Source organism: Amborella trichopoda, chromosome 5, assembly GCF_054954075.1.
Source record: "Amborella trichopoda isolate Santa Cruz 75 chromosome 5, AtrichopodaSantaCruz75HAP2 v2.0, whole genome shotgun sequence".
In the NCBI taxonomy this organism is placed as follows: Eukaryota; Viridiplantae; Streptophyta; class Magnoliopsida; order Amborellales; family Amborellaceae; genus Amborella; species Amborella trichopoda.
This window is the reverse complement of record NC_142340.1, coordinates 1,544,694-1,566,455: the sequence shown is the minus strand read 5'-3', so window position 1 is coordinate 1,566,455 and position 21,762 is coordinate 1,544,694. Positions and strand designations below refer to the sequence as shown.

The 21,762-nt window shown below is 33.5% G+C and overlaps 1 protein-coding gene across 3 annotated transcripts; it reads left to right on the top strand.

The window, feature by feature from the left end:
- The first annotated feature begins 3,318 nt into the window (after positions 1 to 3,318).
- LOC18426668 (malonate--CoA ligase) lies at positions 3,319 to 20,780 on the top strand. Of its 3 annotated transcripts, none has more exons than XR_016055555.1 (17): positions 3,319 to 3,399; positions 10,459 to 10,610; positions 11,376 to 11,585; positions 12,426 to 12,627; positions 12,714 to 12,802; positions 14,722 to 14,795; positions 14,914 to 14,962; positions 15,121 to 15,231; positions 16,198 to 16,296; positions 16,416 to 16,508; positions 16,678 to 16,755; positions 17,793 to 17,988; positions 18,689 to 18,779; positions 19,444 to 19,517; positions 19,840 to 20,019; positions 20,391 to 20,444; positions 20,552 to 20,780. XR_016055555.1 is itself a non-coding variant. In XM_088866705.1 (17 exons), exons 2-17 carry the CDS (start codon positions 10,488 to 10,490, stop codon positions 20,597 to 20,599), a joined length of 1,671 nt encoding a protein of 556 aa, XP_088722831.1. In that variant the 5' UTR covers positions 3,319 to 3,399; positions 10,459 to 10,487; the 3' UTR covers positions 20,600 to 20,780. The 3 variants fall into 3 exon arrangements, 2 of the variants coding, with proteins under 2 accessions (XP_088722831.1, XP_088722830.1); XM_088866705.1 differs by having other exon boundaries at positions 17,893 to 17,988; XM_088866704.1 differs by having other exon boundaries at positions 17,824 to 17,988.
- The last annotated feature ends 982 nt before the right edge of the window (positions 20,781 to 21,762 follow it).

Genomic DNA, 21,762 nt, shown 5'->3' with positions numbered 1-21,762 from the left:
TGGATTGGGATAAGCATGAGGGTTCAAGAGTTAAAAAAATCGGAGCAAAATGAGGATCATGTAGCTAATCCTAATTAAATAGAAAAAAACTATGATGAAGAATGTAATGGATTTAGACTCTTTTAATGAATTAAAAATGAAGTTTGACGAGGAAAGAAAGAGACTGTTTTTTATTATTATTTTTTTTAAAAGGCAAGTGTAGTTTGAAGCGGAAAGAAATTCAGCATGGGGGAGAAAGAGAAGGGGGAGGGGGTTTTGAGAATTGTCACTGCAGGTTTTGACTGAACAGTAAAAAGGGTGAACTTGTGTTCCCATTTTTTCTCATTTAAATATTTTCAAAACACGTGAAAATTACAATAACAGGTCACTTTCACTGCTTTATGTTGTTCTCAAACTCTTCCCATGCTGAATTTCTTTCCACGTGAAACTTATTCTTTTATTCACAAAAAGTATCCAAATCCATTACATTCACAATAGAGATCTATTAAAGAAAAAAATCCAAGTGATTTGCCTCTTGCCTTTTTGATCCAGGCCTTTCCGCTCGTATAAATATTTTGTTAACTTTTACATAAGATTTTATCCTTACTCCCTCTAATATTCTTAGAAATCCAAATTTCTAGATATGTAATCTCCTCGACTTAGTCACCATCCAGACACACAAAAAAAAAGAAAAAAAAGAAAAGAAATCATATGCTATCATAGAAAATGTCATTTGAACTCTAGTGGGCACACTTGAAAATTCTAGGACTATGTGGAAAAATAACATTAAACCTGCCTGATTTCACACATGATTGATCCTTGTGATCTATTAATAGTTATTTGATGCCTTGCTTGATTTCCTCACTATCAAACTATTTATTTTTAGTACAAGAAAATTATATTTATCAAATGTGAAATCTAAAAGATTGAAGTGTGTCACAAAATTTGAAACTTTTTATGTTAGAACTTTTAGCCTATAAATTCGTTGGGAAAATGCTTTGACGATGATTATGACTTTGAACCCATAAATTGCACATCGTCACCCAATAATTTCACATCCAATTGACAAGGTTGAATGTGACCTACTAATACTAAAAATAAGACTCCCATAAACATTTTATGAAAGAAAAATATTTAATGTGCCAAGAAAGAATGCATCCAATGAGCATTAAATGTCCATCCTTAAGAAAACAGATCATGAAGAAGGGGATTCAACTTGCAAAAATAATTTTAAAAAAGGGTTCAGTTTATAAGGTCCTAACAAAATTAAAAGTGAAATGCAGCTTCAACCCTACTTGAAGATGCAGTTTCGGTTTTGAAATGCCTGCGGCAATCTATTTTAGCTTCTAGTAATGAAATTTAAAGCTCTAAAAATTGTGAAGATTGAGCCGAAGATTTTAAAATGTGAGAAATTGGGAGTCCAAATAATATGTTATAAGATACATTATTTTAGAACTTGAATTTTTTTTTCTTTTGATAGTCATAGGTTGGTACGATCAACTAGAGGAGTTTTCATCATTGTCCTTTGAGTTTTTGAGATGCACTTGTCCTTTGAGTTTTTTCATCTTTGAGTTTTCATCATTGTCCTAAAAATAGACCGTCCAAATAATATACGGTAAGATGTCCTATTTTTAGGACTTAAGATCTTTCTTGCCAAAAGATTAAGTCCAAAAATCCATCTCAAAAATAGATTTATAAATAGGCTCACATTTCTACATAAGCGGGCTTGACTACATAGAAACCGGGTCCATTAAGTAATGCATGTATATATATTTACATAATATTTTATATTTAATAAATAAATAATATTTAAAATATAATATTTCAATAATATTCAAGGGGAAAGGATATAATGAGACCATTTACCTTTGGTATAAGGTGATCACAATAAATCTTGACCATTGGATGTGAAATTGGGTGGCTGCATTTATTTCATTGACCAAATTCAAAGTAAAAAAAAAAAAATTGTCAAACTTTGTGACACACCCAAATTATCAGATTTTACATCGGATGGTTGTAAGTAATTGTGACCTCCCTATTTCAAAGGTAAATGGTCTCATTGTATACAACCTTATATTAAAATGAAGGAAAAAGTTTATATAGAGCTAAGGCTCTAAACAATCAAATTAGAGCCTACTTCAAAACATTCACTGGAAGAGGTTGTTTTGATGCTCAAATATCCTCAAATTGATCATCTCAACATAAAGATGTATGGACATGAGAAAAAAAAATGGATTTGAAGTTTTGGAAATAGTGTATCTTGTAACGCATTTTTGGACCATCGATTTTCACAATGAAATCAAGTTTTCATAAATATGCTCGATCTACACTATTTTTTAAGCTTTAAATTTTATAATTAAATATGAAAATATATTTTAAGGCTTTCACAAAGATTTTTAGTTTTGAAATCATATTTCTTGACACTATTGGAAGGTGGGCTTTAATTTGATTGTTTAGAGCCTTGCCTCTATACCAGCCACACCCTTAAATAAATATTACTACATTTTTTTAGTTATATTAAATAACATATGTATGTATTTAGCATATGGGAATGTATACAATGAGATCATTACCTTTTATACAAGGTGATCACAATTATATATAACCGCTTGATGTGAAATCTGAAAGCTTAGGTGTGTCACAAAGTTTGAAAAAATTTCTTTTGAAGTTTGAGTTTGGTCAATGAAATAAATGTGGCAACCTAATTTCACATCCAATTCTCAAGATTAATTGTGACCACTTTATACCAAAGATAAATGGCTTCATTGTATATTTTTTCTTAAACATATTTATGAAGTATATTTATATTTTTAAAAATATATAACTATTTAAATATGCATTTATAAAACATATTTAAATCAAGTTAACAAACATATGAAATTCATTCCACATTGCTTTTCAATCGTCTCAACAAACATGGAGAAAAGAAAGTTTGCACAAACAAGGTATTTACAAATGTATATATTTCATCTAAAAGGAATATTTACACAACAATTAAATGTGCCTTTAATTGTTACCTCCTTGTTTCAAAAGGTAAATAGTATCATTAAATACCTTACCTTTTCATAATTATTTTCATGGAGTGAAGTTTCTGAACTTTTACCGAGCCTAATTTCACTGTGGCACGGGTGCTAAAATGGCGGTTTCTCTGCGTTCAAATTTGCGAATGTTGAAAAAGCTACTGGCTTCACCTTACTGTGTTGGCACCGTATAGCAAAGGGTCCACCATTGATCCCACATTGTGTTGACTTCATGGCTACAGTTTTACCTGTGACCAGAGAAATGTTGATCAAGAGACAACCTATGATTAATCACTTTGGGCCCATTGCCATGGCGAGTATTACAAGTAGTGAGAGGTTAGCGTTTGTGGAGCAGGCGGTTGTCGGGGTCTTTCTGCAACAGAGCACGTCCTCTCCCACTGTAAGCTCTTCTTCCTTTTCTTTTTCTCCTTTTTATTGTTAGGGTTATTATTTTTGTCTCGATCAAACAGAGAAAAACTAGGGTTTTGATCTGGATCAAAAGGATTTTTGTAAGGAAAATGGTTTTTGTCTCGATTAAGCGGAGAAAAACTAGGGTTTTAATCTGGATCGAAAGGACTTTTTGTAAGGAAGTTTGATAGGACTGCACTATTATCAAAATAAGTCAAAACTCCGGGGAAATTGCGATTCAAGTATTGAACATTATGTTCGTGAAAGAACTTACGATTTTAAATTCAAAAAATAGTGTATATTACAATAAATTTTCTCGACCGTCCATTTTTGCCTAAAGATAAAGAGAAATTATCCTATAGGACTTTCCCAGTTTTGTTTTTAATTTATTTTTTCTTACTTTTTAAAGTTGTTTTAGGTTCAATTTACTTTTACTACATCTTTTTTATGTTCTTTGAAATTTTTTCTATTCTTTTTTATTTTTAACACAAAAATACTCTATCCTGGATTCACTAAGTAACTTGCCTCAGCTACCGGCGCACCGATGAAAAGCTTAAACTTTTGTGCTGATGTTTTGAGGATATTTCTTCATTTAGGAATTTGATTTCTTTGTTTCAGTAAGAATTTGATTGTGCTGCCTCATTTTGCAGTGACTTATGGCTGCATTTTAGCATTTCAGCAAAATTTTGGGAGCTGAGACTCCATATTTTTGCTTAAATTCATGCTGGGCGGTTTTTTCCCCCGACAATTTGATTTTATCATATCACTTTTGGTCATTCATTTTGATTGCTTTGTGATCCAGACCTGTAAATTTTTTCTTCAGTTTGCTTTGAGAAGTTTATATCCTCTAAAGATTTAATTTTTTCTTTTCCTAACTCATATTAATGCGAAATATTCATTACCATTCAAAAAAAATGTTTTGATTTTGTTTCAAAAATATTCCGTTAAACCGAATTTTTGCTTTGGATTTTTACTGAATTGGTTGGAAAGTTTGCAAATTTTGGCTTCTATGTGATTCTTGCTTATTTCATGGGAATTTCATAAAAATAGAAGATAGAATATGGGTAATTCTTGGGAATAAATTTGCAAAATCTTGGCTGTAACATTTTTTGAGCACTTGTAATATTTAAATTCAATTTGAGAAATTTATTTTGGTTTGATGTTTCAACTATATGAAACAATATTATTAAATGACCAATGTTTAAGAAATTGAACTGGCCTCAAAAACAGGCCAAGGGCTAGGTACGAGTAACCGATAAACGGACCGGTTCAACTATCCTAACCGGGGCAGGTCTCGGCCGGTCTAAAAAGTGTTTACAAAAATTTTTTAAAAATTTCAAAAGGATTTTAGAAAATGAAAATTATATTTAAAGCATGATTAAACTGAGCACATGTAAATGAAGTTGAAAAATAGTGAAAAAAATAAATTTAAAAAAATCGATTTGTGCCTAAGAGTATGTTTTAAATTTTCTAGAAAAGATGGCAAAAATGTAAAAATAAGTATTCAATGCCAAAATACTTTCTAATCTTTGCCAAAATGATAAAAAAATAATAAAAAATACATTACAATCAAATTCCTTATTTATGATATTTTATATATTCTTTTGAATTTTTTAAAAATATCTGGCCGAACCACCAAAATAGGATCGGCTAGTTTCCGGTTGCGGTTTGAATCACTGGTTCCGAGTTGGATCGGCCAAGTTTGCAAACACTCATTTCTAAGTGAAATTAATAGAATTCAAGAAGAGTTTTATTCCTTCTTTGAGATTTGCTGGGTCTTCTCAAAAATATGAATTATTTTGGTACATAGGCCCACATATAATGAATTCAATCAAATCACAATACTTTATGGTTTTGAGCGAGCTTTCTAAGCTTCCCCCACCACACAAAACTTCTATACTCCCCCCTATCCAACCAGTTCATTCTGAAAAGGCGTCTTAGATGCCTTAATCACAATGTCACCCTCTATACAATTTTATTTTTAATATTTTTTATCCAAAAAATATTGACGCCAAAATTTGGGTGTCCCGTCTCTCTTGAACCGGCACCTATAAATATAAAAATATAAAGGGTGCGATTTGTATAGAGCCTAGGCTCTAAACAATCAAAATAGAGCCTACCTTCAAATAGTGTCGAGAAATATTGTTTCAATACCAAAAATATTTTTGATAACCTTAAAATATATTTTCATTTTTATTTATAGAGTTTAAAGCTTCAAAAATAATATAGATCGAGAGATCTATGAAAAGTTGAAAATCATGAAATTTGACGGTCCAAAAGTGCGTTACAAATTACACTATTTCCAAAACTTGAAATCCATTTTTTTATCATGTCCATGCATCTTGATATCGAGATGATGAATTTGAGCATCAAAACAATATGTTCTAGTGAAATTTTTGAGGTAGGCTCGAATTTGATTGTTTAGAGCCTCGGCTCTATATAAACTTTTCCCAAATATAAAAGCAATATACCTGATAAAATAAAATGATTAAAATACCCCTAAAAGTTTTAAAGGTATTTTAGTCATTTTATTTTATTAAAAAAGCTTTTAACTATTTCATTTAGGTGCGCCCCATTGAAGTGATGCCATATACCAAATTTCATAACTTCATGTTCATATAGTTAGTAGAAAAAAATTAAAAATAAAATACTATGAAGTGTCAGATGTAGATTAAGTAGTTAGTGGCTCACTAGATCTACATTGAACGGCTAGAGGAAGGGGGAGTATATATCTTTTATGCGGTGGGGGAAGCATACAAATCTTTCCCTAGAGAAAGCTTTCTACGCTTCCCTTGCAGCATAAAACTTCTATACTTCCTCTATCCAACCTTTCATTCTGAATGGACGGTTTAGATGGCCCTAATCACAATGTCACCCTCGATACTATTTTATTTTTAATATTTTTTAATTGATAACTTTTCTTTGTGATCCCACCACCTCTCCCATGCAATTCTCTCTCGCTATGCAAATCCTGAAAAAACAGTTATGTTTCTCCCTTAATCTCTCTCTCTAGACCAACTTCTTGTCATATATTTCATAAATGTTTCTAAATCCAGGCCGACATGCTTGTATGTACACATGCTTTTGTTACTCTAGGCCCACAAAACTTCATCTCAAATATCAGTGTTTCTCACTCTATTCCATAAAAATGTGCCCCACGAATTATTACCGGGTGGAACCATTATAATATTCTCTCAATAAAAAGTGACTGTAATTTTAAAAATATCTCTCTATAGGAACCATATTTGAGTGTTTCTGACTCACTTTATTCCTTAGACCCCACAAAAGATTGTCATGATTTAAGTTCTTAGTAAAAAGTGAGTGTAATTTTAGAAATCTCTCTCACCATTCATGTAAACTACCCAAAAAGTAGTCATAAAAATGTGTATTCGCCTAGATTTGGGTGTGGTGAAGGGTTTTATCCCAATTTTCTATTCCTCAGGGATTCACTGGCGGCTGTGAATTTGTCCCTGAATTTCATTCTCTGCTTACTTTGGTCTTCAATTTGGAGAGTCTTTGTTCTCCTGTAGAAATAGTTAAATAGAAATTCTATTTAAAGACCTTAGAAATTCTATTTAAAGACCTTGTGTTTTTTTTGGGTAATCTGAATCAATAAGTTGGACTTTATTTAATGTTAATAATTAATTAGAAATTGAACTTTGTGGTTTGAGTTTCAATTGAGAACTTGTAGACTTATTTTATTTTATGAACTGTGTCTCCATTCTTTGTTCAAGAGGTCTGAAAAATTAAATTTTCATAGTAGTTTATGTTAAAATTATAGCTGTAACGCATTTATATCCTTTCATTGTGTATCATTTCATTATGTTGGGATGAAATTGTAGTTATTGTACAGCCTTCTGAATCAAAATGTATGAACTCTGAAATTAACAGGATTATATGGAAGGTCTAAGCTAATGAATTATGACCTCAATAGACAATGGCTTCCATAGCCCATTGATTACAGTAGCTTTAAGAAAACTTAATTGGCAACCCAAGAACTGATGAACACAATGTAAAAAGCAAAGGACAAAAGTAGTTTAATGCTTCAAAAAGTGGAAAGCGCTGCTTGTGCAGCCAGAGATAGGGGTGGCAATGGACCCGGGACCCAGGGGTAGACCCGATCTGGGTCCGGGCACGGGTCCAAAAATTAGACCCAAAGGGTCGGGTCCAGGTCCAAATCTTGGACCCGAGCATTATTCGGGTTCTGGGTCTGGGTCCAGGTTCAGGTCCAGCAATATTTTTGGGGTCCCAATATATAAAATATATTTAAATACATAAATATTTTAAATTTTGGGTCGGGTCCGATCGGATCCAAGTTCCTTATCATGTTTTTTCAAGTCCGGGTCCAGCCCGACCCGACCCGTCGCCACCCCTAGCTAGGGGTCATGGCCGTCTAGGCAGCACCTCATGAATGAGGCACTCCAAACAGGGTGCATTCGGGCTGTGGAGTCTCTAGGGCTCTGAGTTTGATATCAAACCCCCTAATTATGAACATCTTCTTTTTTTTAGTTTTTTAAATGTTGTGTTATATGTAGTGTCGTTGACATGTGTCTATATCCTAAAAGTCAGTAAAAATCTGACACTCCGGCCTAAAGCTGGTGTCACGTGTAGACACTTCAACCGACACTTGATTGGTTAAAATTATTTAAAAAATGTCAGCCGTCCTAAGACAATGTTCTATTTCAGATGGTACACACAAATGTCATGAGTTCTACAACCTTTCTCAACCACATCCCATATAAAATAACATAGGAATTATTTTATTTATATAGTAATATAATATTTTGTTGATAAAAATGATTTTATGAAACGTGTCTAACTGTGTCCGCTTTTAATCCGATGTAGTAGACACCGACGATATTCATAGCCACAGATATTTGTATCTGTGTCTATGTAACCATGGTTTTAGTTTTTTTTTTTGGGGTAAGTATGTAACAATGGTTTTGTTTGCATTTGTTTTTTTATACATAGCAGTTGAAGCTTAATTACTAGAAATCTAGAAGTTTGAAACTTGCACAAACTTGAAAAAGGCCAATAAACCCATATCCAAACTTGAAAAAAAAAAAAAAACATACACACACACAAAACAAAAAACTAATCGTGAACAAGAAAAAAAAAAATCATGAAGAATATCAACAAAGACAAATCCAAAATCGAATTGAAAACCTAATCAAAGTTGGCTCGAATTGGCATGCTTTGCTTGCAAAACCACCTCCTTTTAACACCTCTTTAAATCTCACAATCAATTAATCTTTCCTTTGATTTTGTGAGAATATGAATGAACTCAAAAACATATTTATATATATCAAATATTTGTTTTTAGAGAGGTTTTCCCTTCTTTAAGGGGTTCTTTGTTATGTGTGTGTGGGAGGCTGAAGTCCTACCACCTTGGCTCAAGGTGCTAGGCACTGGCGAATTCTGCCCTTGGGCTAGGGCTCGGGGGCACCCACTTTGGTTCAAGGCACCAGGCTGTATTTGTTTGCTTTTGATTGATCCTATGATTGCAATTAAAGGATGCCTTTAGTTTTTTGTTGCTTCCTATCTCTAAAATGTTTTATAAGGATAAACTATCTCAAACAATTTAGAAGGAAAAACTATCTGAAATTTTAACTTTTAGAAAGAGAGAGGCATCCTTAAAATTTTAGAAAGAAAAATTATAAAAGAACTTTTAGAAAGAGATAGTTAAATTATAATAAATTTTAGAAAGAAAAACATCCAGAAAATTTTTAAAGAGAGAAATATCTTAAAATTTTAGAGAGAGAAACTATATCAAATTTTAGATAGATAAAGTACCTAAAATTTTTAGAGAGAAATCATCTCAAACTTTTTAGAGAGATAAACTATATCAAAATTTTAAATTCTAGAAAGAGAAAGTATATTAAAATTTTAGGGAGATAAACTAAATTATATTAAAATTTTAGAGAGATAAACTAAGTATATTAAAATTTTAGAGAGATAAACTATATCAAATTTTTAAAATAGAAACTACTTCAAAATTTTAGAGAGAGAAATTATCTCAAATTTTAAATTTTAGAGAGAAAAAATATATTAAAATTTTAAAAAAAGTAACTATAATCAATTTTAGATAGAGAAAGTACCTAAACTTTTTTAGAGACAAAAACTACCCAAAAGTTTTAGAGAGAGAAACTATCTCAAAATTATTAGAGAGAAACTATCTCAAATTTTAATTTTAGAGAGAGCATTTTAAAATTTTAGAAAGAGAAATTAAATTAAATTTTATTGAGAGAAAAAGTACCTGAAAAGTTTTGAGAGATAAACTATCTGAAAAATTTTATGGAAACAATTTCAGATTTTAAATCAATTGGAGGTGCTTTAGATTGTTTAAAGTTGACATCTAAAACAAACCACACCCTTTAGTTAGCAATCATTCCTCCAAAAACAAAAATTCATGTGCTCTTTGTATGTAGAGATATCCCGAATTAGCTAATCGACTAACTTATAGGTTAGTTGCCCAGTCGTTTTGGTTACTATTAGTGGAGGATCACAATCATCAAATCTAATTTGCAAAAATTCCTATTTTTTTAATATTGAAATGTAAAATAGTATTTTATATTTTACATTTTATATTTTTCCATCAAATCTTACTTTGAGAGCGCATATTACATTTTAATTTGATTTATTATGTATATCAGATTATGTTCAAATTTGAGGATCCATACTTTTCATCATCACACACCTGGAATAGAAAAAATGCAAAAAGTTATTGGTAAGAAACAAAATAACAAAAATACCACCTTACAGGGGTGTAAGGGAATTTTTGTTATTTTATTTATTAATTATTTTTTTGTATTTTTGGAGGTATGCAATGCTGAGAAGTATGGTTGCTTAATTTGAGTATAGTACAATATATAGAAAAAAATTAAAATTAAAATACAATGCACGTCTCAAAAAATGAACTTGAACGTAAAGTATTCAGTAATTTCTTGTACTGGGTTAAGAAATGTTGTAAATCTGATATCTGATAGCTGATATTTAAGTGATTTGATTAGACTGAAATAAGAAATCCGTGCCGTTGTTTGTTTAAATTTAGACAAGTAAGCACCATCCCCTCTTGCTTCCATGGAGGTGGTCAAAGCAATTGCCAAGCAGGCAACTGCAGAACATGACAGGGCTGCTTTGAGATTTGATATGAAAACTCACAGTTATGGTCAACTAATCTCAGCGACTTGGCAGATGTTACAGGTGAGCAATTCTGGCTTTGGATGCTCAGATTTTGTAGAGAGATTGCTCAAGATTATTGTCTATATCAGCTAAATTTTCATCCTGATTTTGGAATATTACTAAGTGTTGCCCTCAAAGTTTCTTGTTTTCTTATCTTTTGATTAGTCATCAGAGTTTTGTACATGGATGTCACAATCATCCTTGTTCCTTAAATTCTAAAATGGGTGGTCGCAAGACTTACAAAGTTCAAAAAAAAAATTTTTGAACTCCGTGACTCACCCCCAAGCCATCCAATTTGACAACTCCGTGTACAAAAGATAAATGGTTTTTTTGGAGACAAATCCCTATAGTTATTTCCTTTAAAAATGTACTTATTCTTATGCTTTGACAACTACCCCTTGTAATTGTTTTCTTTATGAATGAATGTAAGGAGAGGACACTAGTATAGTCCAGTGGACTATGGAGGTAACACAGTCCATGTGGTCATCACTGTCCATGAAAAATGGATTTAGAAGGAGTGGGACCAACCATTGGGCTCATACCGCCTTCTGGTGGTTTTTTGCACTCTTCATCATTGTCCACCATTTCAGTGGAAGGTGAAGACCAAATAGACTATTGTTATTTTATAATCCATCAGATTATAATACACTTTGCCTTATGGTTCACATACCCTTTCAGAGTAACAGTCATACAACTAACAGTTAGCATTCACAAAAAAAAAAAAAAAAAATTGGTCTTTTGTTATGCATGAAGTGAATCTAATTATCACTGTGAGAATTCATTTAGGAACTGGAGGCAGCAACAACCAAGTCATTCCAATCTGAAGGAGTTGTTGGAGGAAAGTGGAGTCTTGGTGGAGCTCGGGTGGGAATCTTGGCGAAACCATCTGCTGAATTTGTTGCTGGTGTATTGGCAACTTGGTTTGGCGGCGGAGTTGTGATTCCCCTTGCAGTCAACTATCCAGAGGCTGAACTCTTCCACGTCTTAAATGATTCGGTTTGTACTACATTCTTCTTGTATTTCTATTTCTACTGTGCATTTGATAATATTAATTAGTGGAAGCATCATAGAAGTGGACAAGAAAGATATATTAGTCTCTCTTGTTTGATTCGCTAGCAGTCTTCTTGTTTATTTGCCATGTTTGAGAATGCGCCATATGATTTAACTATTAAGCTGAATTTTATTTCTCTACTGAATATGCATGCATTATATCTGGACATTAGTTGTATCTGGTTTTGAACACTGTTTAATCAAATTTAGAGAGGACAGGGTCTCCAGAAATAGATTTACCATTTCCACACAGAAATCCAGGGGGATATTTTGGAAGTCCGTTTTTCTCAAAAAAAAAAATTTTGGAAGTCCATCAAAGATCGTACTTATAATATGTTTTGTGTTTGAAGCGATGCTCATTAGTCCTTTGGATTTGGATCTAGGTCTCAAGAATTGTTCTCATGATGTTGATACTTTCATGAATCAATTATGATTGATCCTTTCTTTGTGGCTGAAATGGCAGTGCTGGTAGAAGAGGTGGGGGGGGGGGAAGAATATGATTTTCCATTTAATTTTTCAAATGAATTTGACACTAATGCTTTCATGGTTCACACAAAATTTGTTCATTACATGATTTGATATGGACAGAGGCATGTGCATGCGGAAACTGATGATTGGAGATGTGTGGTCCTACTTCTAAGTGCTGATGTGTTATCCTACTTCTAAGTGCAAACATAAAAAATTCTACATATTACTTAAAATATATTATTTATTTATCAACTAGCTCATTGAACTTAGCTTTTGAAGACTGGCCCTGATAACATCTACAAATATTTTGATATATAGGAGGTTTCTGTGCTTCTAAGCACCGAAGAACACAGAGAGATAATGGAGATTGTTGCCTCTAAGTGTGGTGCAAAATATTCTCAGATCCCTACTGTTCCTAGTACTCCTCTGGCTAACGGGGTGCATGAAGTATATGGAGATGTGGAAGCAGATATCCTTTCTGCCATGTTTGACCTCATGAAAGTATCAAAAACTGCAGAAGGTAAGCTGCATTTTTTTAGGAGCCATCTTTGTCTTTGTGGTGCACATTTTTTGAGAAGGTAAGGACTATTTGTAATGCTTATGCAGGAAATGATCCTGCATTGATTGTCTACACTAGTGGCACAACAAGCAAGCCTAAAGGTGCTGTTCACACACATAACAGCATCGCAGCACAGGTATCATCCAATCAATACCATCATCATATATTTTGAGTGGAGTCTTGAACCTTTACCTTGCTTTTAGCAGAACGATTGCATATTTGTCATAAAAAAAAACGGTGAATGTTTTTTTCGTTGTCTTGGACATCATCAATTGCTTCTACACGACATGTATAGAATTTGATGTATAGTTTCTGTTGATCTATTGGAGTTCATAACTACTTTTCAGCATGTTCGCTCCATGCAAACTAGAAAACTGTGGAAAATCTGTAGAAAATGTGGAAACAATGTAGGAGAAGATACAAAAGTGAAGAAGATATCGATATGAGATATAGTGAGATTTTAGTTATACAGAAATTCTTATAAATTTGAAAGCCACCCTATTTTTTATATGTCTGAAAAGAATTTAAAATTCTTTCATTTGACCTTGAAAAGATGCATAACATTCACTTTCTTTTTACCTATGGGGTAATTTAATCAGTTTAATGTAGAACTTTTTATAGATATCTTTTTTCGTGGTAAGATTAATCTATGAACTATGAGGCATCTTAGTCACTTAAAAAGGTTTAAATGACATTCTCCTATTTCTTAGACAGAATGTGAACTTTTATATATAATATAACTTAAAGAACCCGACATGATAGTATTTATTTGAAGTGTTGAACATGATAATGGATATTTTGGGTCGTTCTAGATATTAGGAGAGAAGCAAATTGCATTGCTTCCAAGGAAGAGAAGCATCAATTTACTGACCCCCTTGTTGTACAAGAGATTAGTAGATATAAGAAATAGGTCTTTCTAATTTGAATTTAGAAAAGGAACAATGGGTGAAAACGAACAATCTGCATGAATCATTTATTTTGAAATATAACTGCAGTTAAGAGTTGCTAAAGGGATGGGATATGGATAATGTCTACTTGACGTATTTGAATCTAATGAAAATCATGTTGAAATAAGAGTTATCTCAGAAGCATTGTGCTCCAGCACATTAGTTCATGTACAAAACCAAAATAGTTAAATAATGAGATGTATAGACTGGAATATTGTATCATGAGAATATAAATGACAAAGGTCTTTGGTGCATATGAAGTAACCTGTCTGTCATTTGCATTAATCTTTTGAAATATGGGGATATTACACCCATAGTACAAAATCATGAGGTTCATTTAAATATAATTTGAACAAAAAATTTTATCGGAAATATTAGGAACAAATAACACATCAGTAAGTGACGAGAAAGCAGTATTTGGGGACATAAGATTCATAGCTATATTATCAAAATTAGGGTTGGACATGTTATGACTAGCAGCCATATATACAAAAGATTTCTCTTTGTATGGCTGGTAACAAATGAATTGAATGTTTTGGGCATATGATTTAGTGTCTGCAACGTTTCTTTGATTTTATAAGGGATTTATTATTGCTTTTTTATCCCACCAACATTTATTGCATTTTGGGCATAACATGTTTTGTTTTCCTTGGGTTTGTGGAATGTTTTAAGGAGAAATGGTGATGAATTCCTTGTAAGGGAAAAGAAAATAAAAAAATAGAACTATTGGATTGCACATGTCAAGTTTTCTTCTCAATGTAGGTTGTTGCCAATGTAATGATGAATGACGGAGAATATGGAATGAGTTATGCAATTTACAGAATGACGCATTATATTTCACATGTCATAAAATCTAAAATTTGCATTTCTATGGACATCGTTGCCAATTAAATCTTTCGAGATATATTACTATAGTAGTTGGAATTATTTCCTTCATGGGAATTACATTTATAGAAAAAAATTTCTATTGACATGTACATTCCCAAAGTGACTGTATCAGTTCACAATCTGTATGGTTGCCTTCTCAACCTCAGGTTCTTCAGCTTTTCATACTTCTCTTCATAATCAGGGATTTTAATTTCTTGTCAAATTGATGTGTAAATTGCAGGTTAAAGTCTTGACAGAGGCATGGGAATGCTCATCTACTGATCAGTTCTTGCACTGTCTTCCGCTGCACCATATCCATCCCATGCTTTTGACAATAATACATATGTCCTTTAATGTGAATTGGAAACTGATTCTGCAATGCTGATTTTAAATTTATTTGATCAACACATCCTTAACTCTCCACTATACATATTCATGGTTTTTTCACAGCTCTAATCACCCCACTTTATGTTGGTGCTGTGGTGAGTCTTTCTTCTCTTTATTTAGTTGTTTGTTTCATGAAAGCTTTGTTGGTTACCTGTACATTTTATTCTGTCGTGGCAAGCTTTTAGATACTTTGTGGATTTTATATTGTAGAAATTGTGTATAACATTTTATTTTTTTATTTCAACCTTCAAAGGTTGACTTCTTGCCAAAGTTTAGCGTAAGAGGGATCTGGCACAAATTGCGTGAGTCATATCCAAAAGATGGAAATGCAGTTATTGGTGGCACCATCACAGTGTTTACGGGAGTAAGTCATGTTTGTGAGCTATTTATGTGGTCTACTTGATTTCTTAGCAATTATGCCTATAATTGTGTATGTATGTGGTACTAGTCCTATTATATTTCATAGGGTATTGAAGTAAGTCTAGTCCTATTATATTTCATAGGGTATTGAAGTAAGTTGATAAGGATGTTATTGAAGTATTAGAAGGAACTACCTTTTACTCTGCTGATAATGAATTACTGAAAATGAAAAACTGATTGTTTTCTTTACAGAAACTAAGATTCAAGTATCCCCAATGAGTAGCTTGTTAACAAGAAGATTGCTCGTAATAGATCAGTTTCCTTGTTGGTTCGTACAAATATTGAGGGAAGCCAATAGTCGGTGCTAGTGGCATAAATACCTCTCATGATAAATTTTTTCATGGTCTTTGAAGCTTGGGTTGTGAAGAAATTACAAGAAAGGGTGGTTGGATTCCACCACTTTTATTTCTGAAAAAATGTCATACTTGGCGAGTTCTGTTGGACTCACCTGAGTCTGACAGAAAACTGCCCAAGCACTTCAGTGAATGCTAGGTTTCCCAGCAAGTTGGGAGCCCTCCGGAACCCGCAGGCTGCTGGTCCGGTTGGCCAAGTCTGAGTTGGACCCTGTGAGTTTGTAATCAATGGAAATGTGCGTACATAACTACATATACAAGGAGATTACTCTTCCTCTCGTCTTGATGCACTTGGATGTTGTTCTAATGGTATCATGCGTGATCTATAGAAGCAATCTTTCTTTGTTAATTAAAAGCAGCATTCTCTTTATGTACAACCCGCACTAGATTTCTATTTTGCTTCTTTGCAAGGAAAAATCAAAAGCATCTCTTGTCTTCACCAGCAGAAATAATGCTCTGGTGCATTTTGTGATTCTTTTAACATTTGATAACTGTTTTTGTGTTCAATTATTTAATGGATTTATGTAATGACTATTAGATTGAAATTCTTTGATTAGGTTCCAACCATGTATACTAGATTACTACAAGGATATGAAGCAATGGACCCTGAAACACAAGCTGCTTCTTCATATGCTGCACGCCAGTTACGACTCATGGTAAATCTCTATAAATTTTGCATGTCATCCAAATGTTCTTCTCAGATGTGTGGTTTTGTAACTAAGTGGTCCACCTGTGGGGCTGTGTGCTTTAACATTCCATCTAATGTTCTTCTCAGATGTGCGGTTCAGCTGCACTTCCTTATCCTTTGATGAAACAGTGGGAAAGCATAACTGGTCATTGGCTTTTGGACCGTTATGGAATGACTGAGGCGAGTCAAATTGATGTTTGGCATTTATTTTCTGTGGACATTTCAAAAAATAGTAGAATAAAATGGTTAAAATTTACATTGATCTTTTATTTAGCTTATCATTTTATTTCTTTTATTTACATTGTATTAAGCATTCTAACTTAGTTTCTGTTTCTATGATTGTGTACAGTTTGGTGTGGCTCTATCAAACCCTTTGAAAGGTGTTCGAAAAGCTGGCACTGTTGGTCTACCGCTTCCAGGAGTTCAGGTTAGCTCAAAGTCTTAACAAGCGCGACATTAAAATTTGGCTTCTATAGTCACTTGATTCAACTTCATTAAGGAACAAATTGGGCAGTATAACATGCTGATTAAAAAGCATTAGAAAATTTGTGTTCAATAGGTTGTGTGTGTTGTTCTTTGTTTGAAAAGCCATTGAAGTACTTTCCAGGCAATGTTACCTATTTTTGAGGAATACATCGCTATTCAATTTATTGATCTTCTAAGTTTGCAGAAATTTCTCATCCTATGAATTTGGTTGAAAATTTTAGATATCATGTTGGGATTGTATTACGACTTTTGACCATTCCTGAATTCAGTGAGTGCAGTTAAGCTCTGGAATTCATTGAAGTTTGCTCTGTTATTTTGAAATTAAATTCTTGTACTTTAATTTACCATCCATGTTGATTTGTCGTGATCCCACACTGCATTATAAGGTGCATATGGCATTTATTGGGAACCTTCCCCATGGCCATAGAGTCGTGTGATTTGATTATTATGGATTAGGCATATGAATATCTTTCATATATAAATGTTACTCTATTTGATCTAAGATGGTTACTACCCATGACTCTTTTTAGCTGTTAAGTATTGTGGCTCTATACATTGCCTTTGTTTCGAGTGTAATCATTCGACTCTTAGGTTTCTGGTAGCTTGTTTACTCTTTTATGTTCACTATTGGCATTATGTCTTCTGTTATAACGTCTATCCAATGCCTATATTTATAATTGATTTTGATGTATCATGAGGAAGCAGTGGTGGATACACTTTCTGGAATTCTCTTTCGTTTCTTCAGTTGCATTTATTATCCTTCTCTAATACCTTCTAACTGCTGATTGAGTTTGAGCTTGCTAATTTAGAATTTAGGAGTTTCAACTACATGCTGCACTTTGGTCATTTCTCCTCCTTCATTGTTGGATTTAGGTTATTCTCTCTTCTTTTGTAATGTACTTCTTTAATGTTTGTCAATAATTTAATTTTTTTATCCACTTTTTACTCTTGTTTTCTTTTTGTTTAATTAAATTCCAGTTGCACTAAGATTTCGCATGTGAACACTTAGCTGGTATGGAAGGAAGCATCATGTATCACCAACACTGATAATGAGAATCTCCTTTCCAATTATTTGAAGGCAAAAATTATAGTCGATGAAGATAGTGACAGCAGTGATGGTGAGCTTGCGATTAAATGTGCATCACTTTTCAAGGAATACTGGAAGCAACCCAAGGTTAGTGCTATTGCCCTTTGTCTATACTGTTGCTTATTGTTGGGTTTCTTGCATCTTATTTCGATTATTTCTATTACAATGTTTCTCTATGCTTCTCAAAACAATAATGATACATAATAAGCTGTTTATTTTCTCCATTTAACGGGAATACTGCAATCCATCCCAATAGATTCAATATTGAGAGGGTTTTTGCTATTTGAATATTAGATTTACATATAACGGAGTCACATATTATCGAAAAAATAAATACTGGCTACAGCCCAGTCCGGTAAAGTGGCAGACTAGATTAAATTCCAGTGAAAGTGCTTCTTTCTGGTGGTGAAAAATCTTATAATTCTCAGCTAGAAGTGACAATGTAAAAGTATTTTATCAATTTCTTTCTCTTTCTTCCTATTTTTAATCAGCTACCTTGAAAGCATTGAATTCCGACTGACTGACCAGGAAGGAATGGTTTCAACACTTTCCAATTATTTTCAATAGCGAAAACTGGAGGCTTCTTTAGATTGGAATATCACATGAAATTGTCAAAATCTTGTCAAATGAAAAAGAAATATGCAAGTAATATTAGTAGCAAGCAGAAAATACTAAGGTCAAATGAGAAGAAATATGCAAGCATTATATTAGTAGCATGCAGAAAATACTAAGCTGCATATAACTATTCAGAGTTCATAACGTTGGTTACATCTGATCTTTGTTTCAGATCACAAAGGAAGCATTTATGGATGATGGCTTCTTCAGAACAGGAGACACAGTTACTATGGATGAAGATGGATATTATATAATTTCAGGACGCAAGTGACCCTCTCTTTCCAATTTTTATTATTTTTGCTGTTGATATGGCTCCAGAATGCCACAACTTGTTTACTGATCTTTTTGACATTACTGCACTTTAAATGTTTCTGTTTCATAAATTTTTTATTGCACAAGTGCAATATCCTCATGGTTTTGTTGATTTTTGAGGTTAAGATTATCATTAAGGTGAATCTCATGCAAGTAATACAAAATTTGACTTGATTTGGAGGGATACTTATGTATGAGGTATCCATCCAACCAAGTAAGCGTTTGTGAGAATGAGTGATTAACATTTTATTCGGTCTTGGGCAATTTAATTGAATTCACAGAAAACACATCCAAACTTTTAAAGTAGTAGCAATGTCGAAATTGCATCGACTATGTAATGCATTGTCTTTTTCTTCCACAGTTTTGCATAACATAATAGTCAGTCGAAAAGTCCATACTAGTAATGAATACTTTTTTTTCTTTCGATAAGTAATTATCAGTACTTCTTCAGCTCCTCATGATTTAATTGGTTTCATTGTGCTGTTAATTAGTTTCTATAGCCCCTACTTCTTCTGTGCTCCTTTGAGCTTCTCTTCTTTTTTCTTTTTTCTTTTTTCTTTTTTCTTTTTTTGGGGCTATTTGACTGATTTACAAAGAGTGTCTAATAACTGGCAGGCACTAATGCTGACATCATGAAAGTTGGTGGGTATAAACTCTCAGCATTGGACATTGAAGCAGTATTATTAGAGGCAAGTACTTTCTGATGGTTTATCGAATTGTGTATCGTCGAATAGTATTATCCTGCTACCTGTTTACTCATAGATTATTTAGAGATCTTGATCACGGAAAAACTGACATTCTTCTAGAAAAATGATTCAAGCCAAAATTGAGTTTGCGATATTTGGCTATCATTTTAAGATGTAACAATCACTGGATAATTTCAAGATCATGTCAAAAGATGACAATTTCTTCTCTCTTGTGATTTTGAATAACTGCATGTTCATGTTAAAGATTGATGCCGATAGATTATTATCGATAGTTTGATTCCATTGAAAACTTGGTTGTTTTCAGCACCCAGATGTGGCCGAGTGCTCGGTGTTGGGTTTATCGGATGAAGATTATGGTCAAGTTGTTTGTGCAGTAATAGTGCCTGAAGCTAGTGCAAGGGAAAGAGCCAAGCAAGAATCAAGACCGGCCATGACCCTTGAAGAGCTTCAGGCCTGGGCTAAAGATAAGCTTGCACCCTACAAGGTTTGTGCATGCTTTCTTTTATATTTTGGAGTTGGGTTTATTTCGTCAAGTGTGTGCTAGCATGAAAAAGTGGATAGTGGGTGGATGGGTGGTCCAGATCTTGCTGATGCCGAAGCGTGCTGTCAATCTGGGCCATCCATCCATGATTTCAACTCTCTGTTCCTGGTGCGTGTGTGCACGCATGCATATTTGCTTTGTGTGTGTATGTGTGAGAGGGATGCGGAAAATGCGATTTCGTAATAGGCATCGAAGCACAGGAGAGAGAGCGAGAGAGGCTTGAAACTTCTCTTGGTTATTTGGCTATGGTTTCCTCTTGTACTTTTTCCCCTTTGCACTTTCCTAACTTCTTGTGTTGCTTTCAATTCTTCCAGATTCCCACAAAATTATTTGTCTTCGATGCCTTCAAGAGGAATCATATGGGAAAGGTGTGATCCATTGTTTTTCATTCTTTCCTTTATTTTATAATATCTTGATTTAAACTCTTTCAAGACTTTGGATCATCATTTTTTTATTGGTGGTCGACAATCCGTAGGTGAACAAGAAGGATCTGAAGAAAGAGCTTGAACAGCTTGAGCAATGAGACCACACCACTCGAGGGCGAAAACGAAGGCCTCATACCTAGGTTTAGTAGTGTGTGTGGAACAAAATATTTTGTTGATTAATTTTGTATCAGCTTTTTGTTAGTAGTTGACGATCAAAAGGCATGCATGTAATATTTATGAATTTATCAATGTCATTGTATGGCCCTATTGGTTTTGAAATCTCAGACCTACTGCTGCAGTTTATGCACCCTACGTCCGCTAGGTGAGGGCAATGAGGTTCTCCTCTTTCTTCCTTTCTTCTTTTTCCTTTTTTTTTTTTGACAAGATTACATAGGAATGGAACTTGATGTTGGGTTTATGTGCCCTTTAAAGTTTTATGAGTGCTTGTAAAATAAAATAATATAGTGGAACATGAACTCAGTGGGAGTGTGGTCCCTCGTGGACCATACTAAGCAAACGATGGTTTGCTGATACCGATATGTGCTTAACAATCTAAGCCAGTCGGTTGGAAAAAACCCATGTTACTTGGGTATGAAAAACAAACCGATGAGGGTTTATGGGTTTAATGAGGTCGAAGAATATGCTCGGATGAGTGAGCCGAGGGACTGTGTGACCCTTGTATATGATGGTGGCCTATTAAGACGGGGGCCAAAATTTTATCCATGTTCCATCACACGGCATGCATATTGATAGATCGTTCGGAAAAACCAGATATCCACATTTGGGTGAAGCGTATGCATGTGCGAGAGATACCCCTATGCGCCATAGAGCTGTGGTCGCATCAGATCGTGGTGACCTTGACTCTTCTCTAGGGGAGGACCTATAATCCACAGACTGGGATAGCAACCCCTTGATTCATCGACCTGACTTTGGTGACTCGCTAATGAGCCCTTGCTTGGGTTGTGGGTCATAGGAAACACTGGGTCGGTTCGATAAAGCTAGTGTGGTTTGTAGTCCACAGTTGATGGTGAAGTATCCCGTTATTACATATTGGATTCCTAAAACCATATGGATCATTTTTCCATTATATTAATTTAATTGTGTTAATTTTATTATTGAAATGATTTTAGTTTTATTATTTGAATTTTAGGAATTTCTTAATATTTTATTTGTGATTTTTGGACTTATAAAAATACAGTTATTGTTTTTACAAAGTTATAAAAATTCAAATATATATTTTAAATTATTTTATTTAATTTTA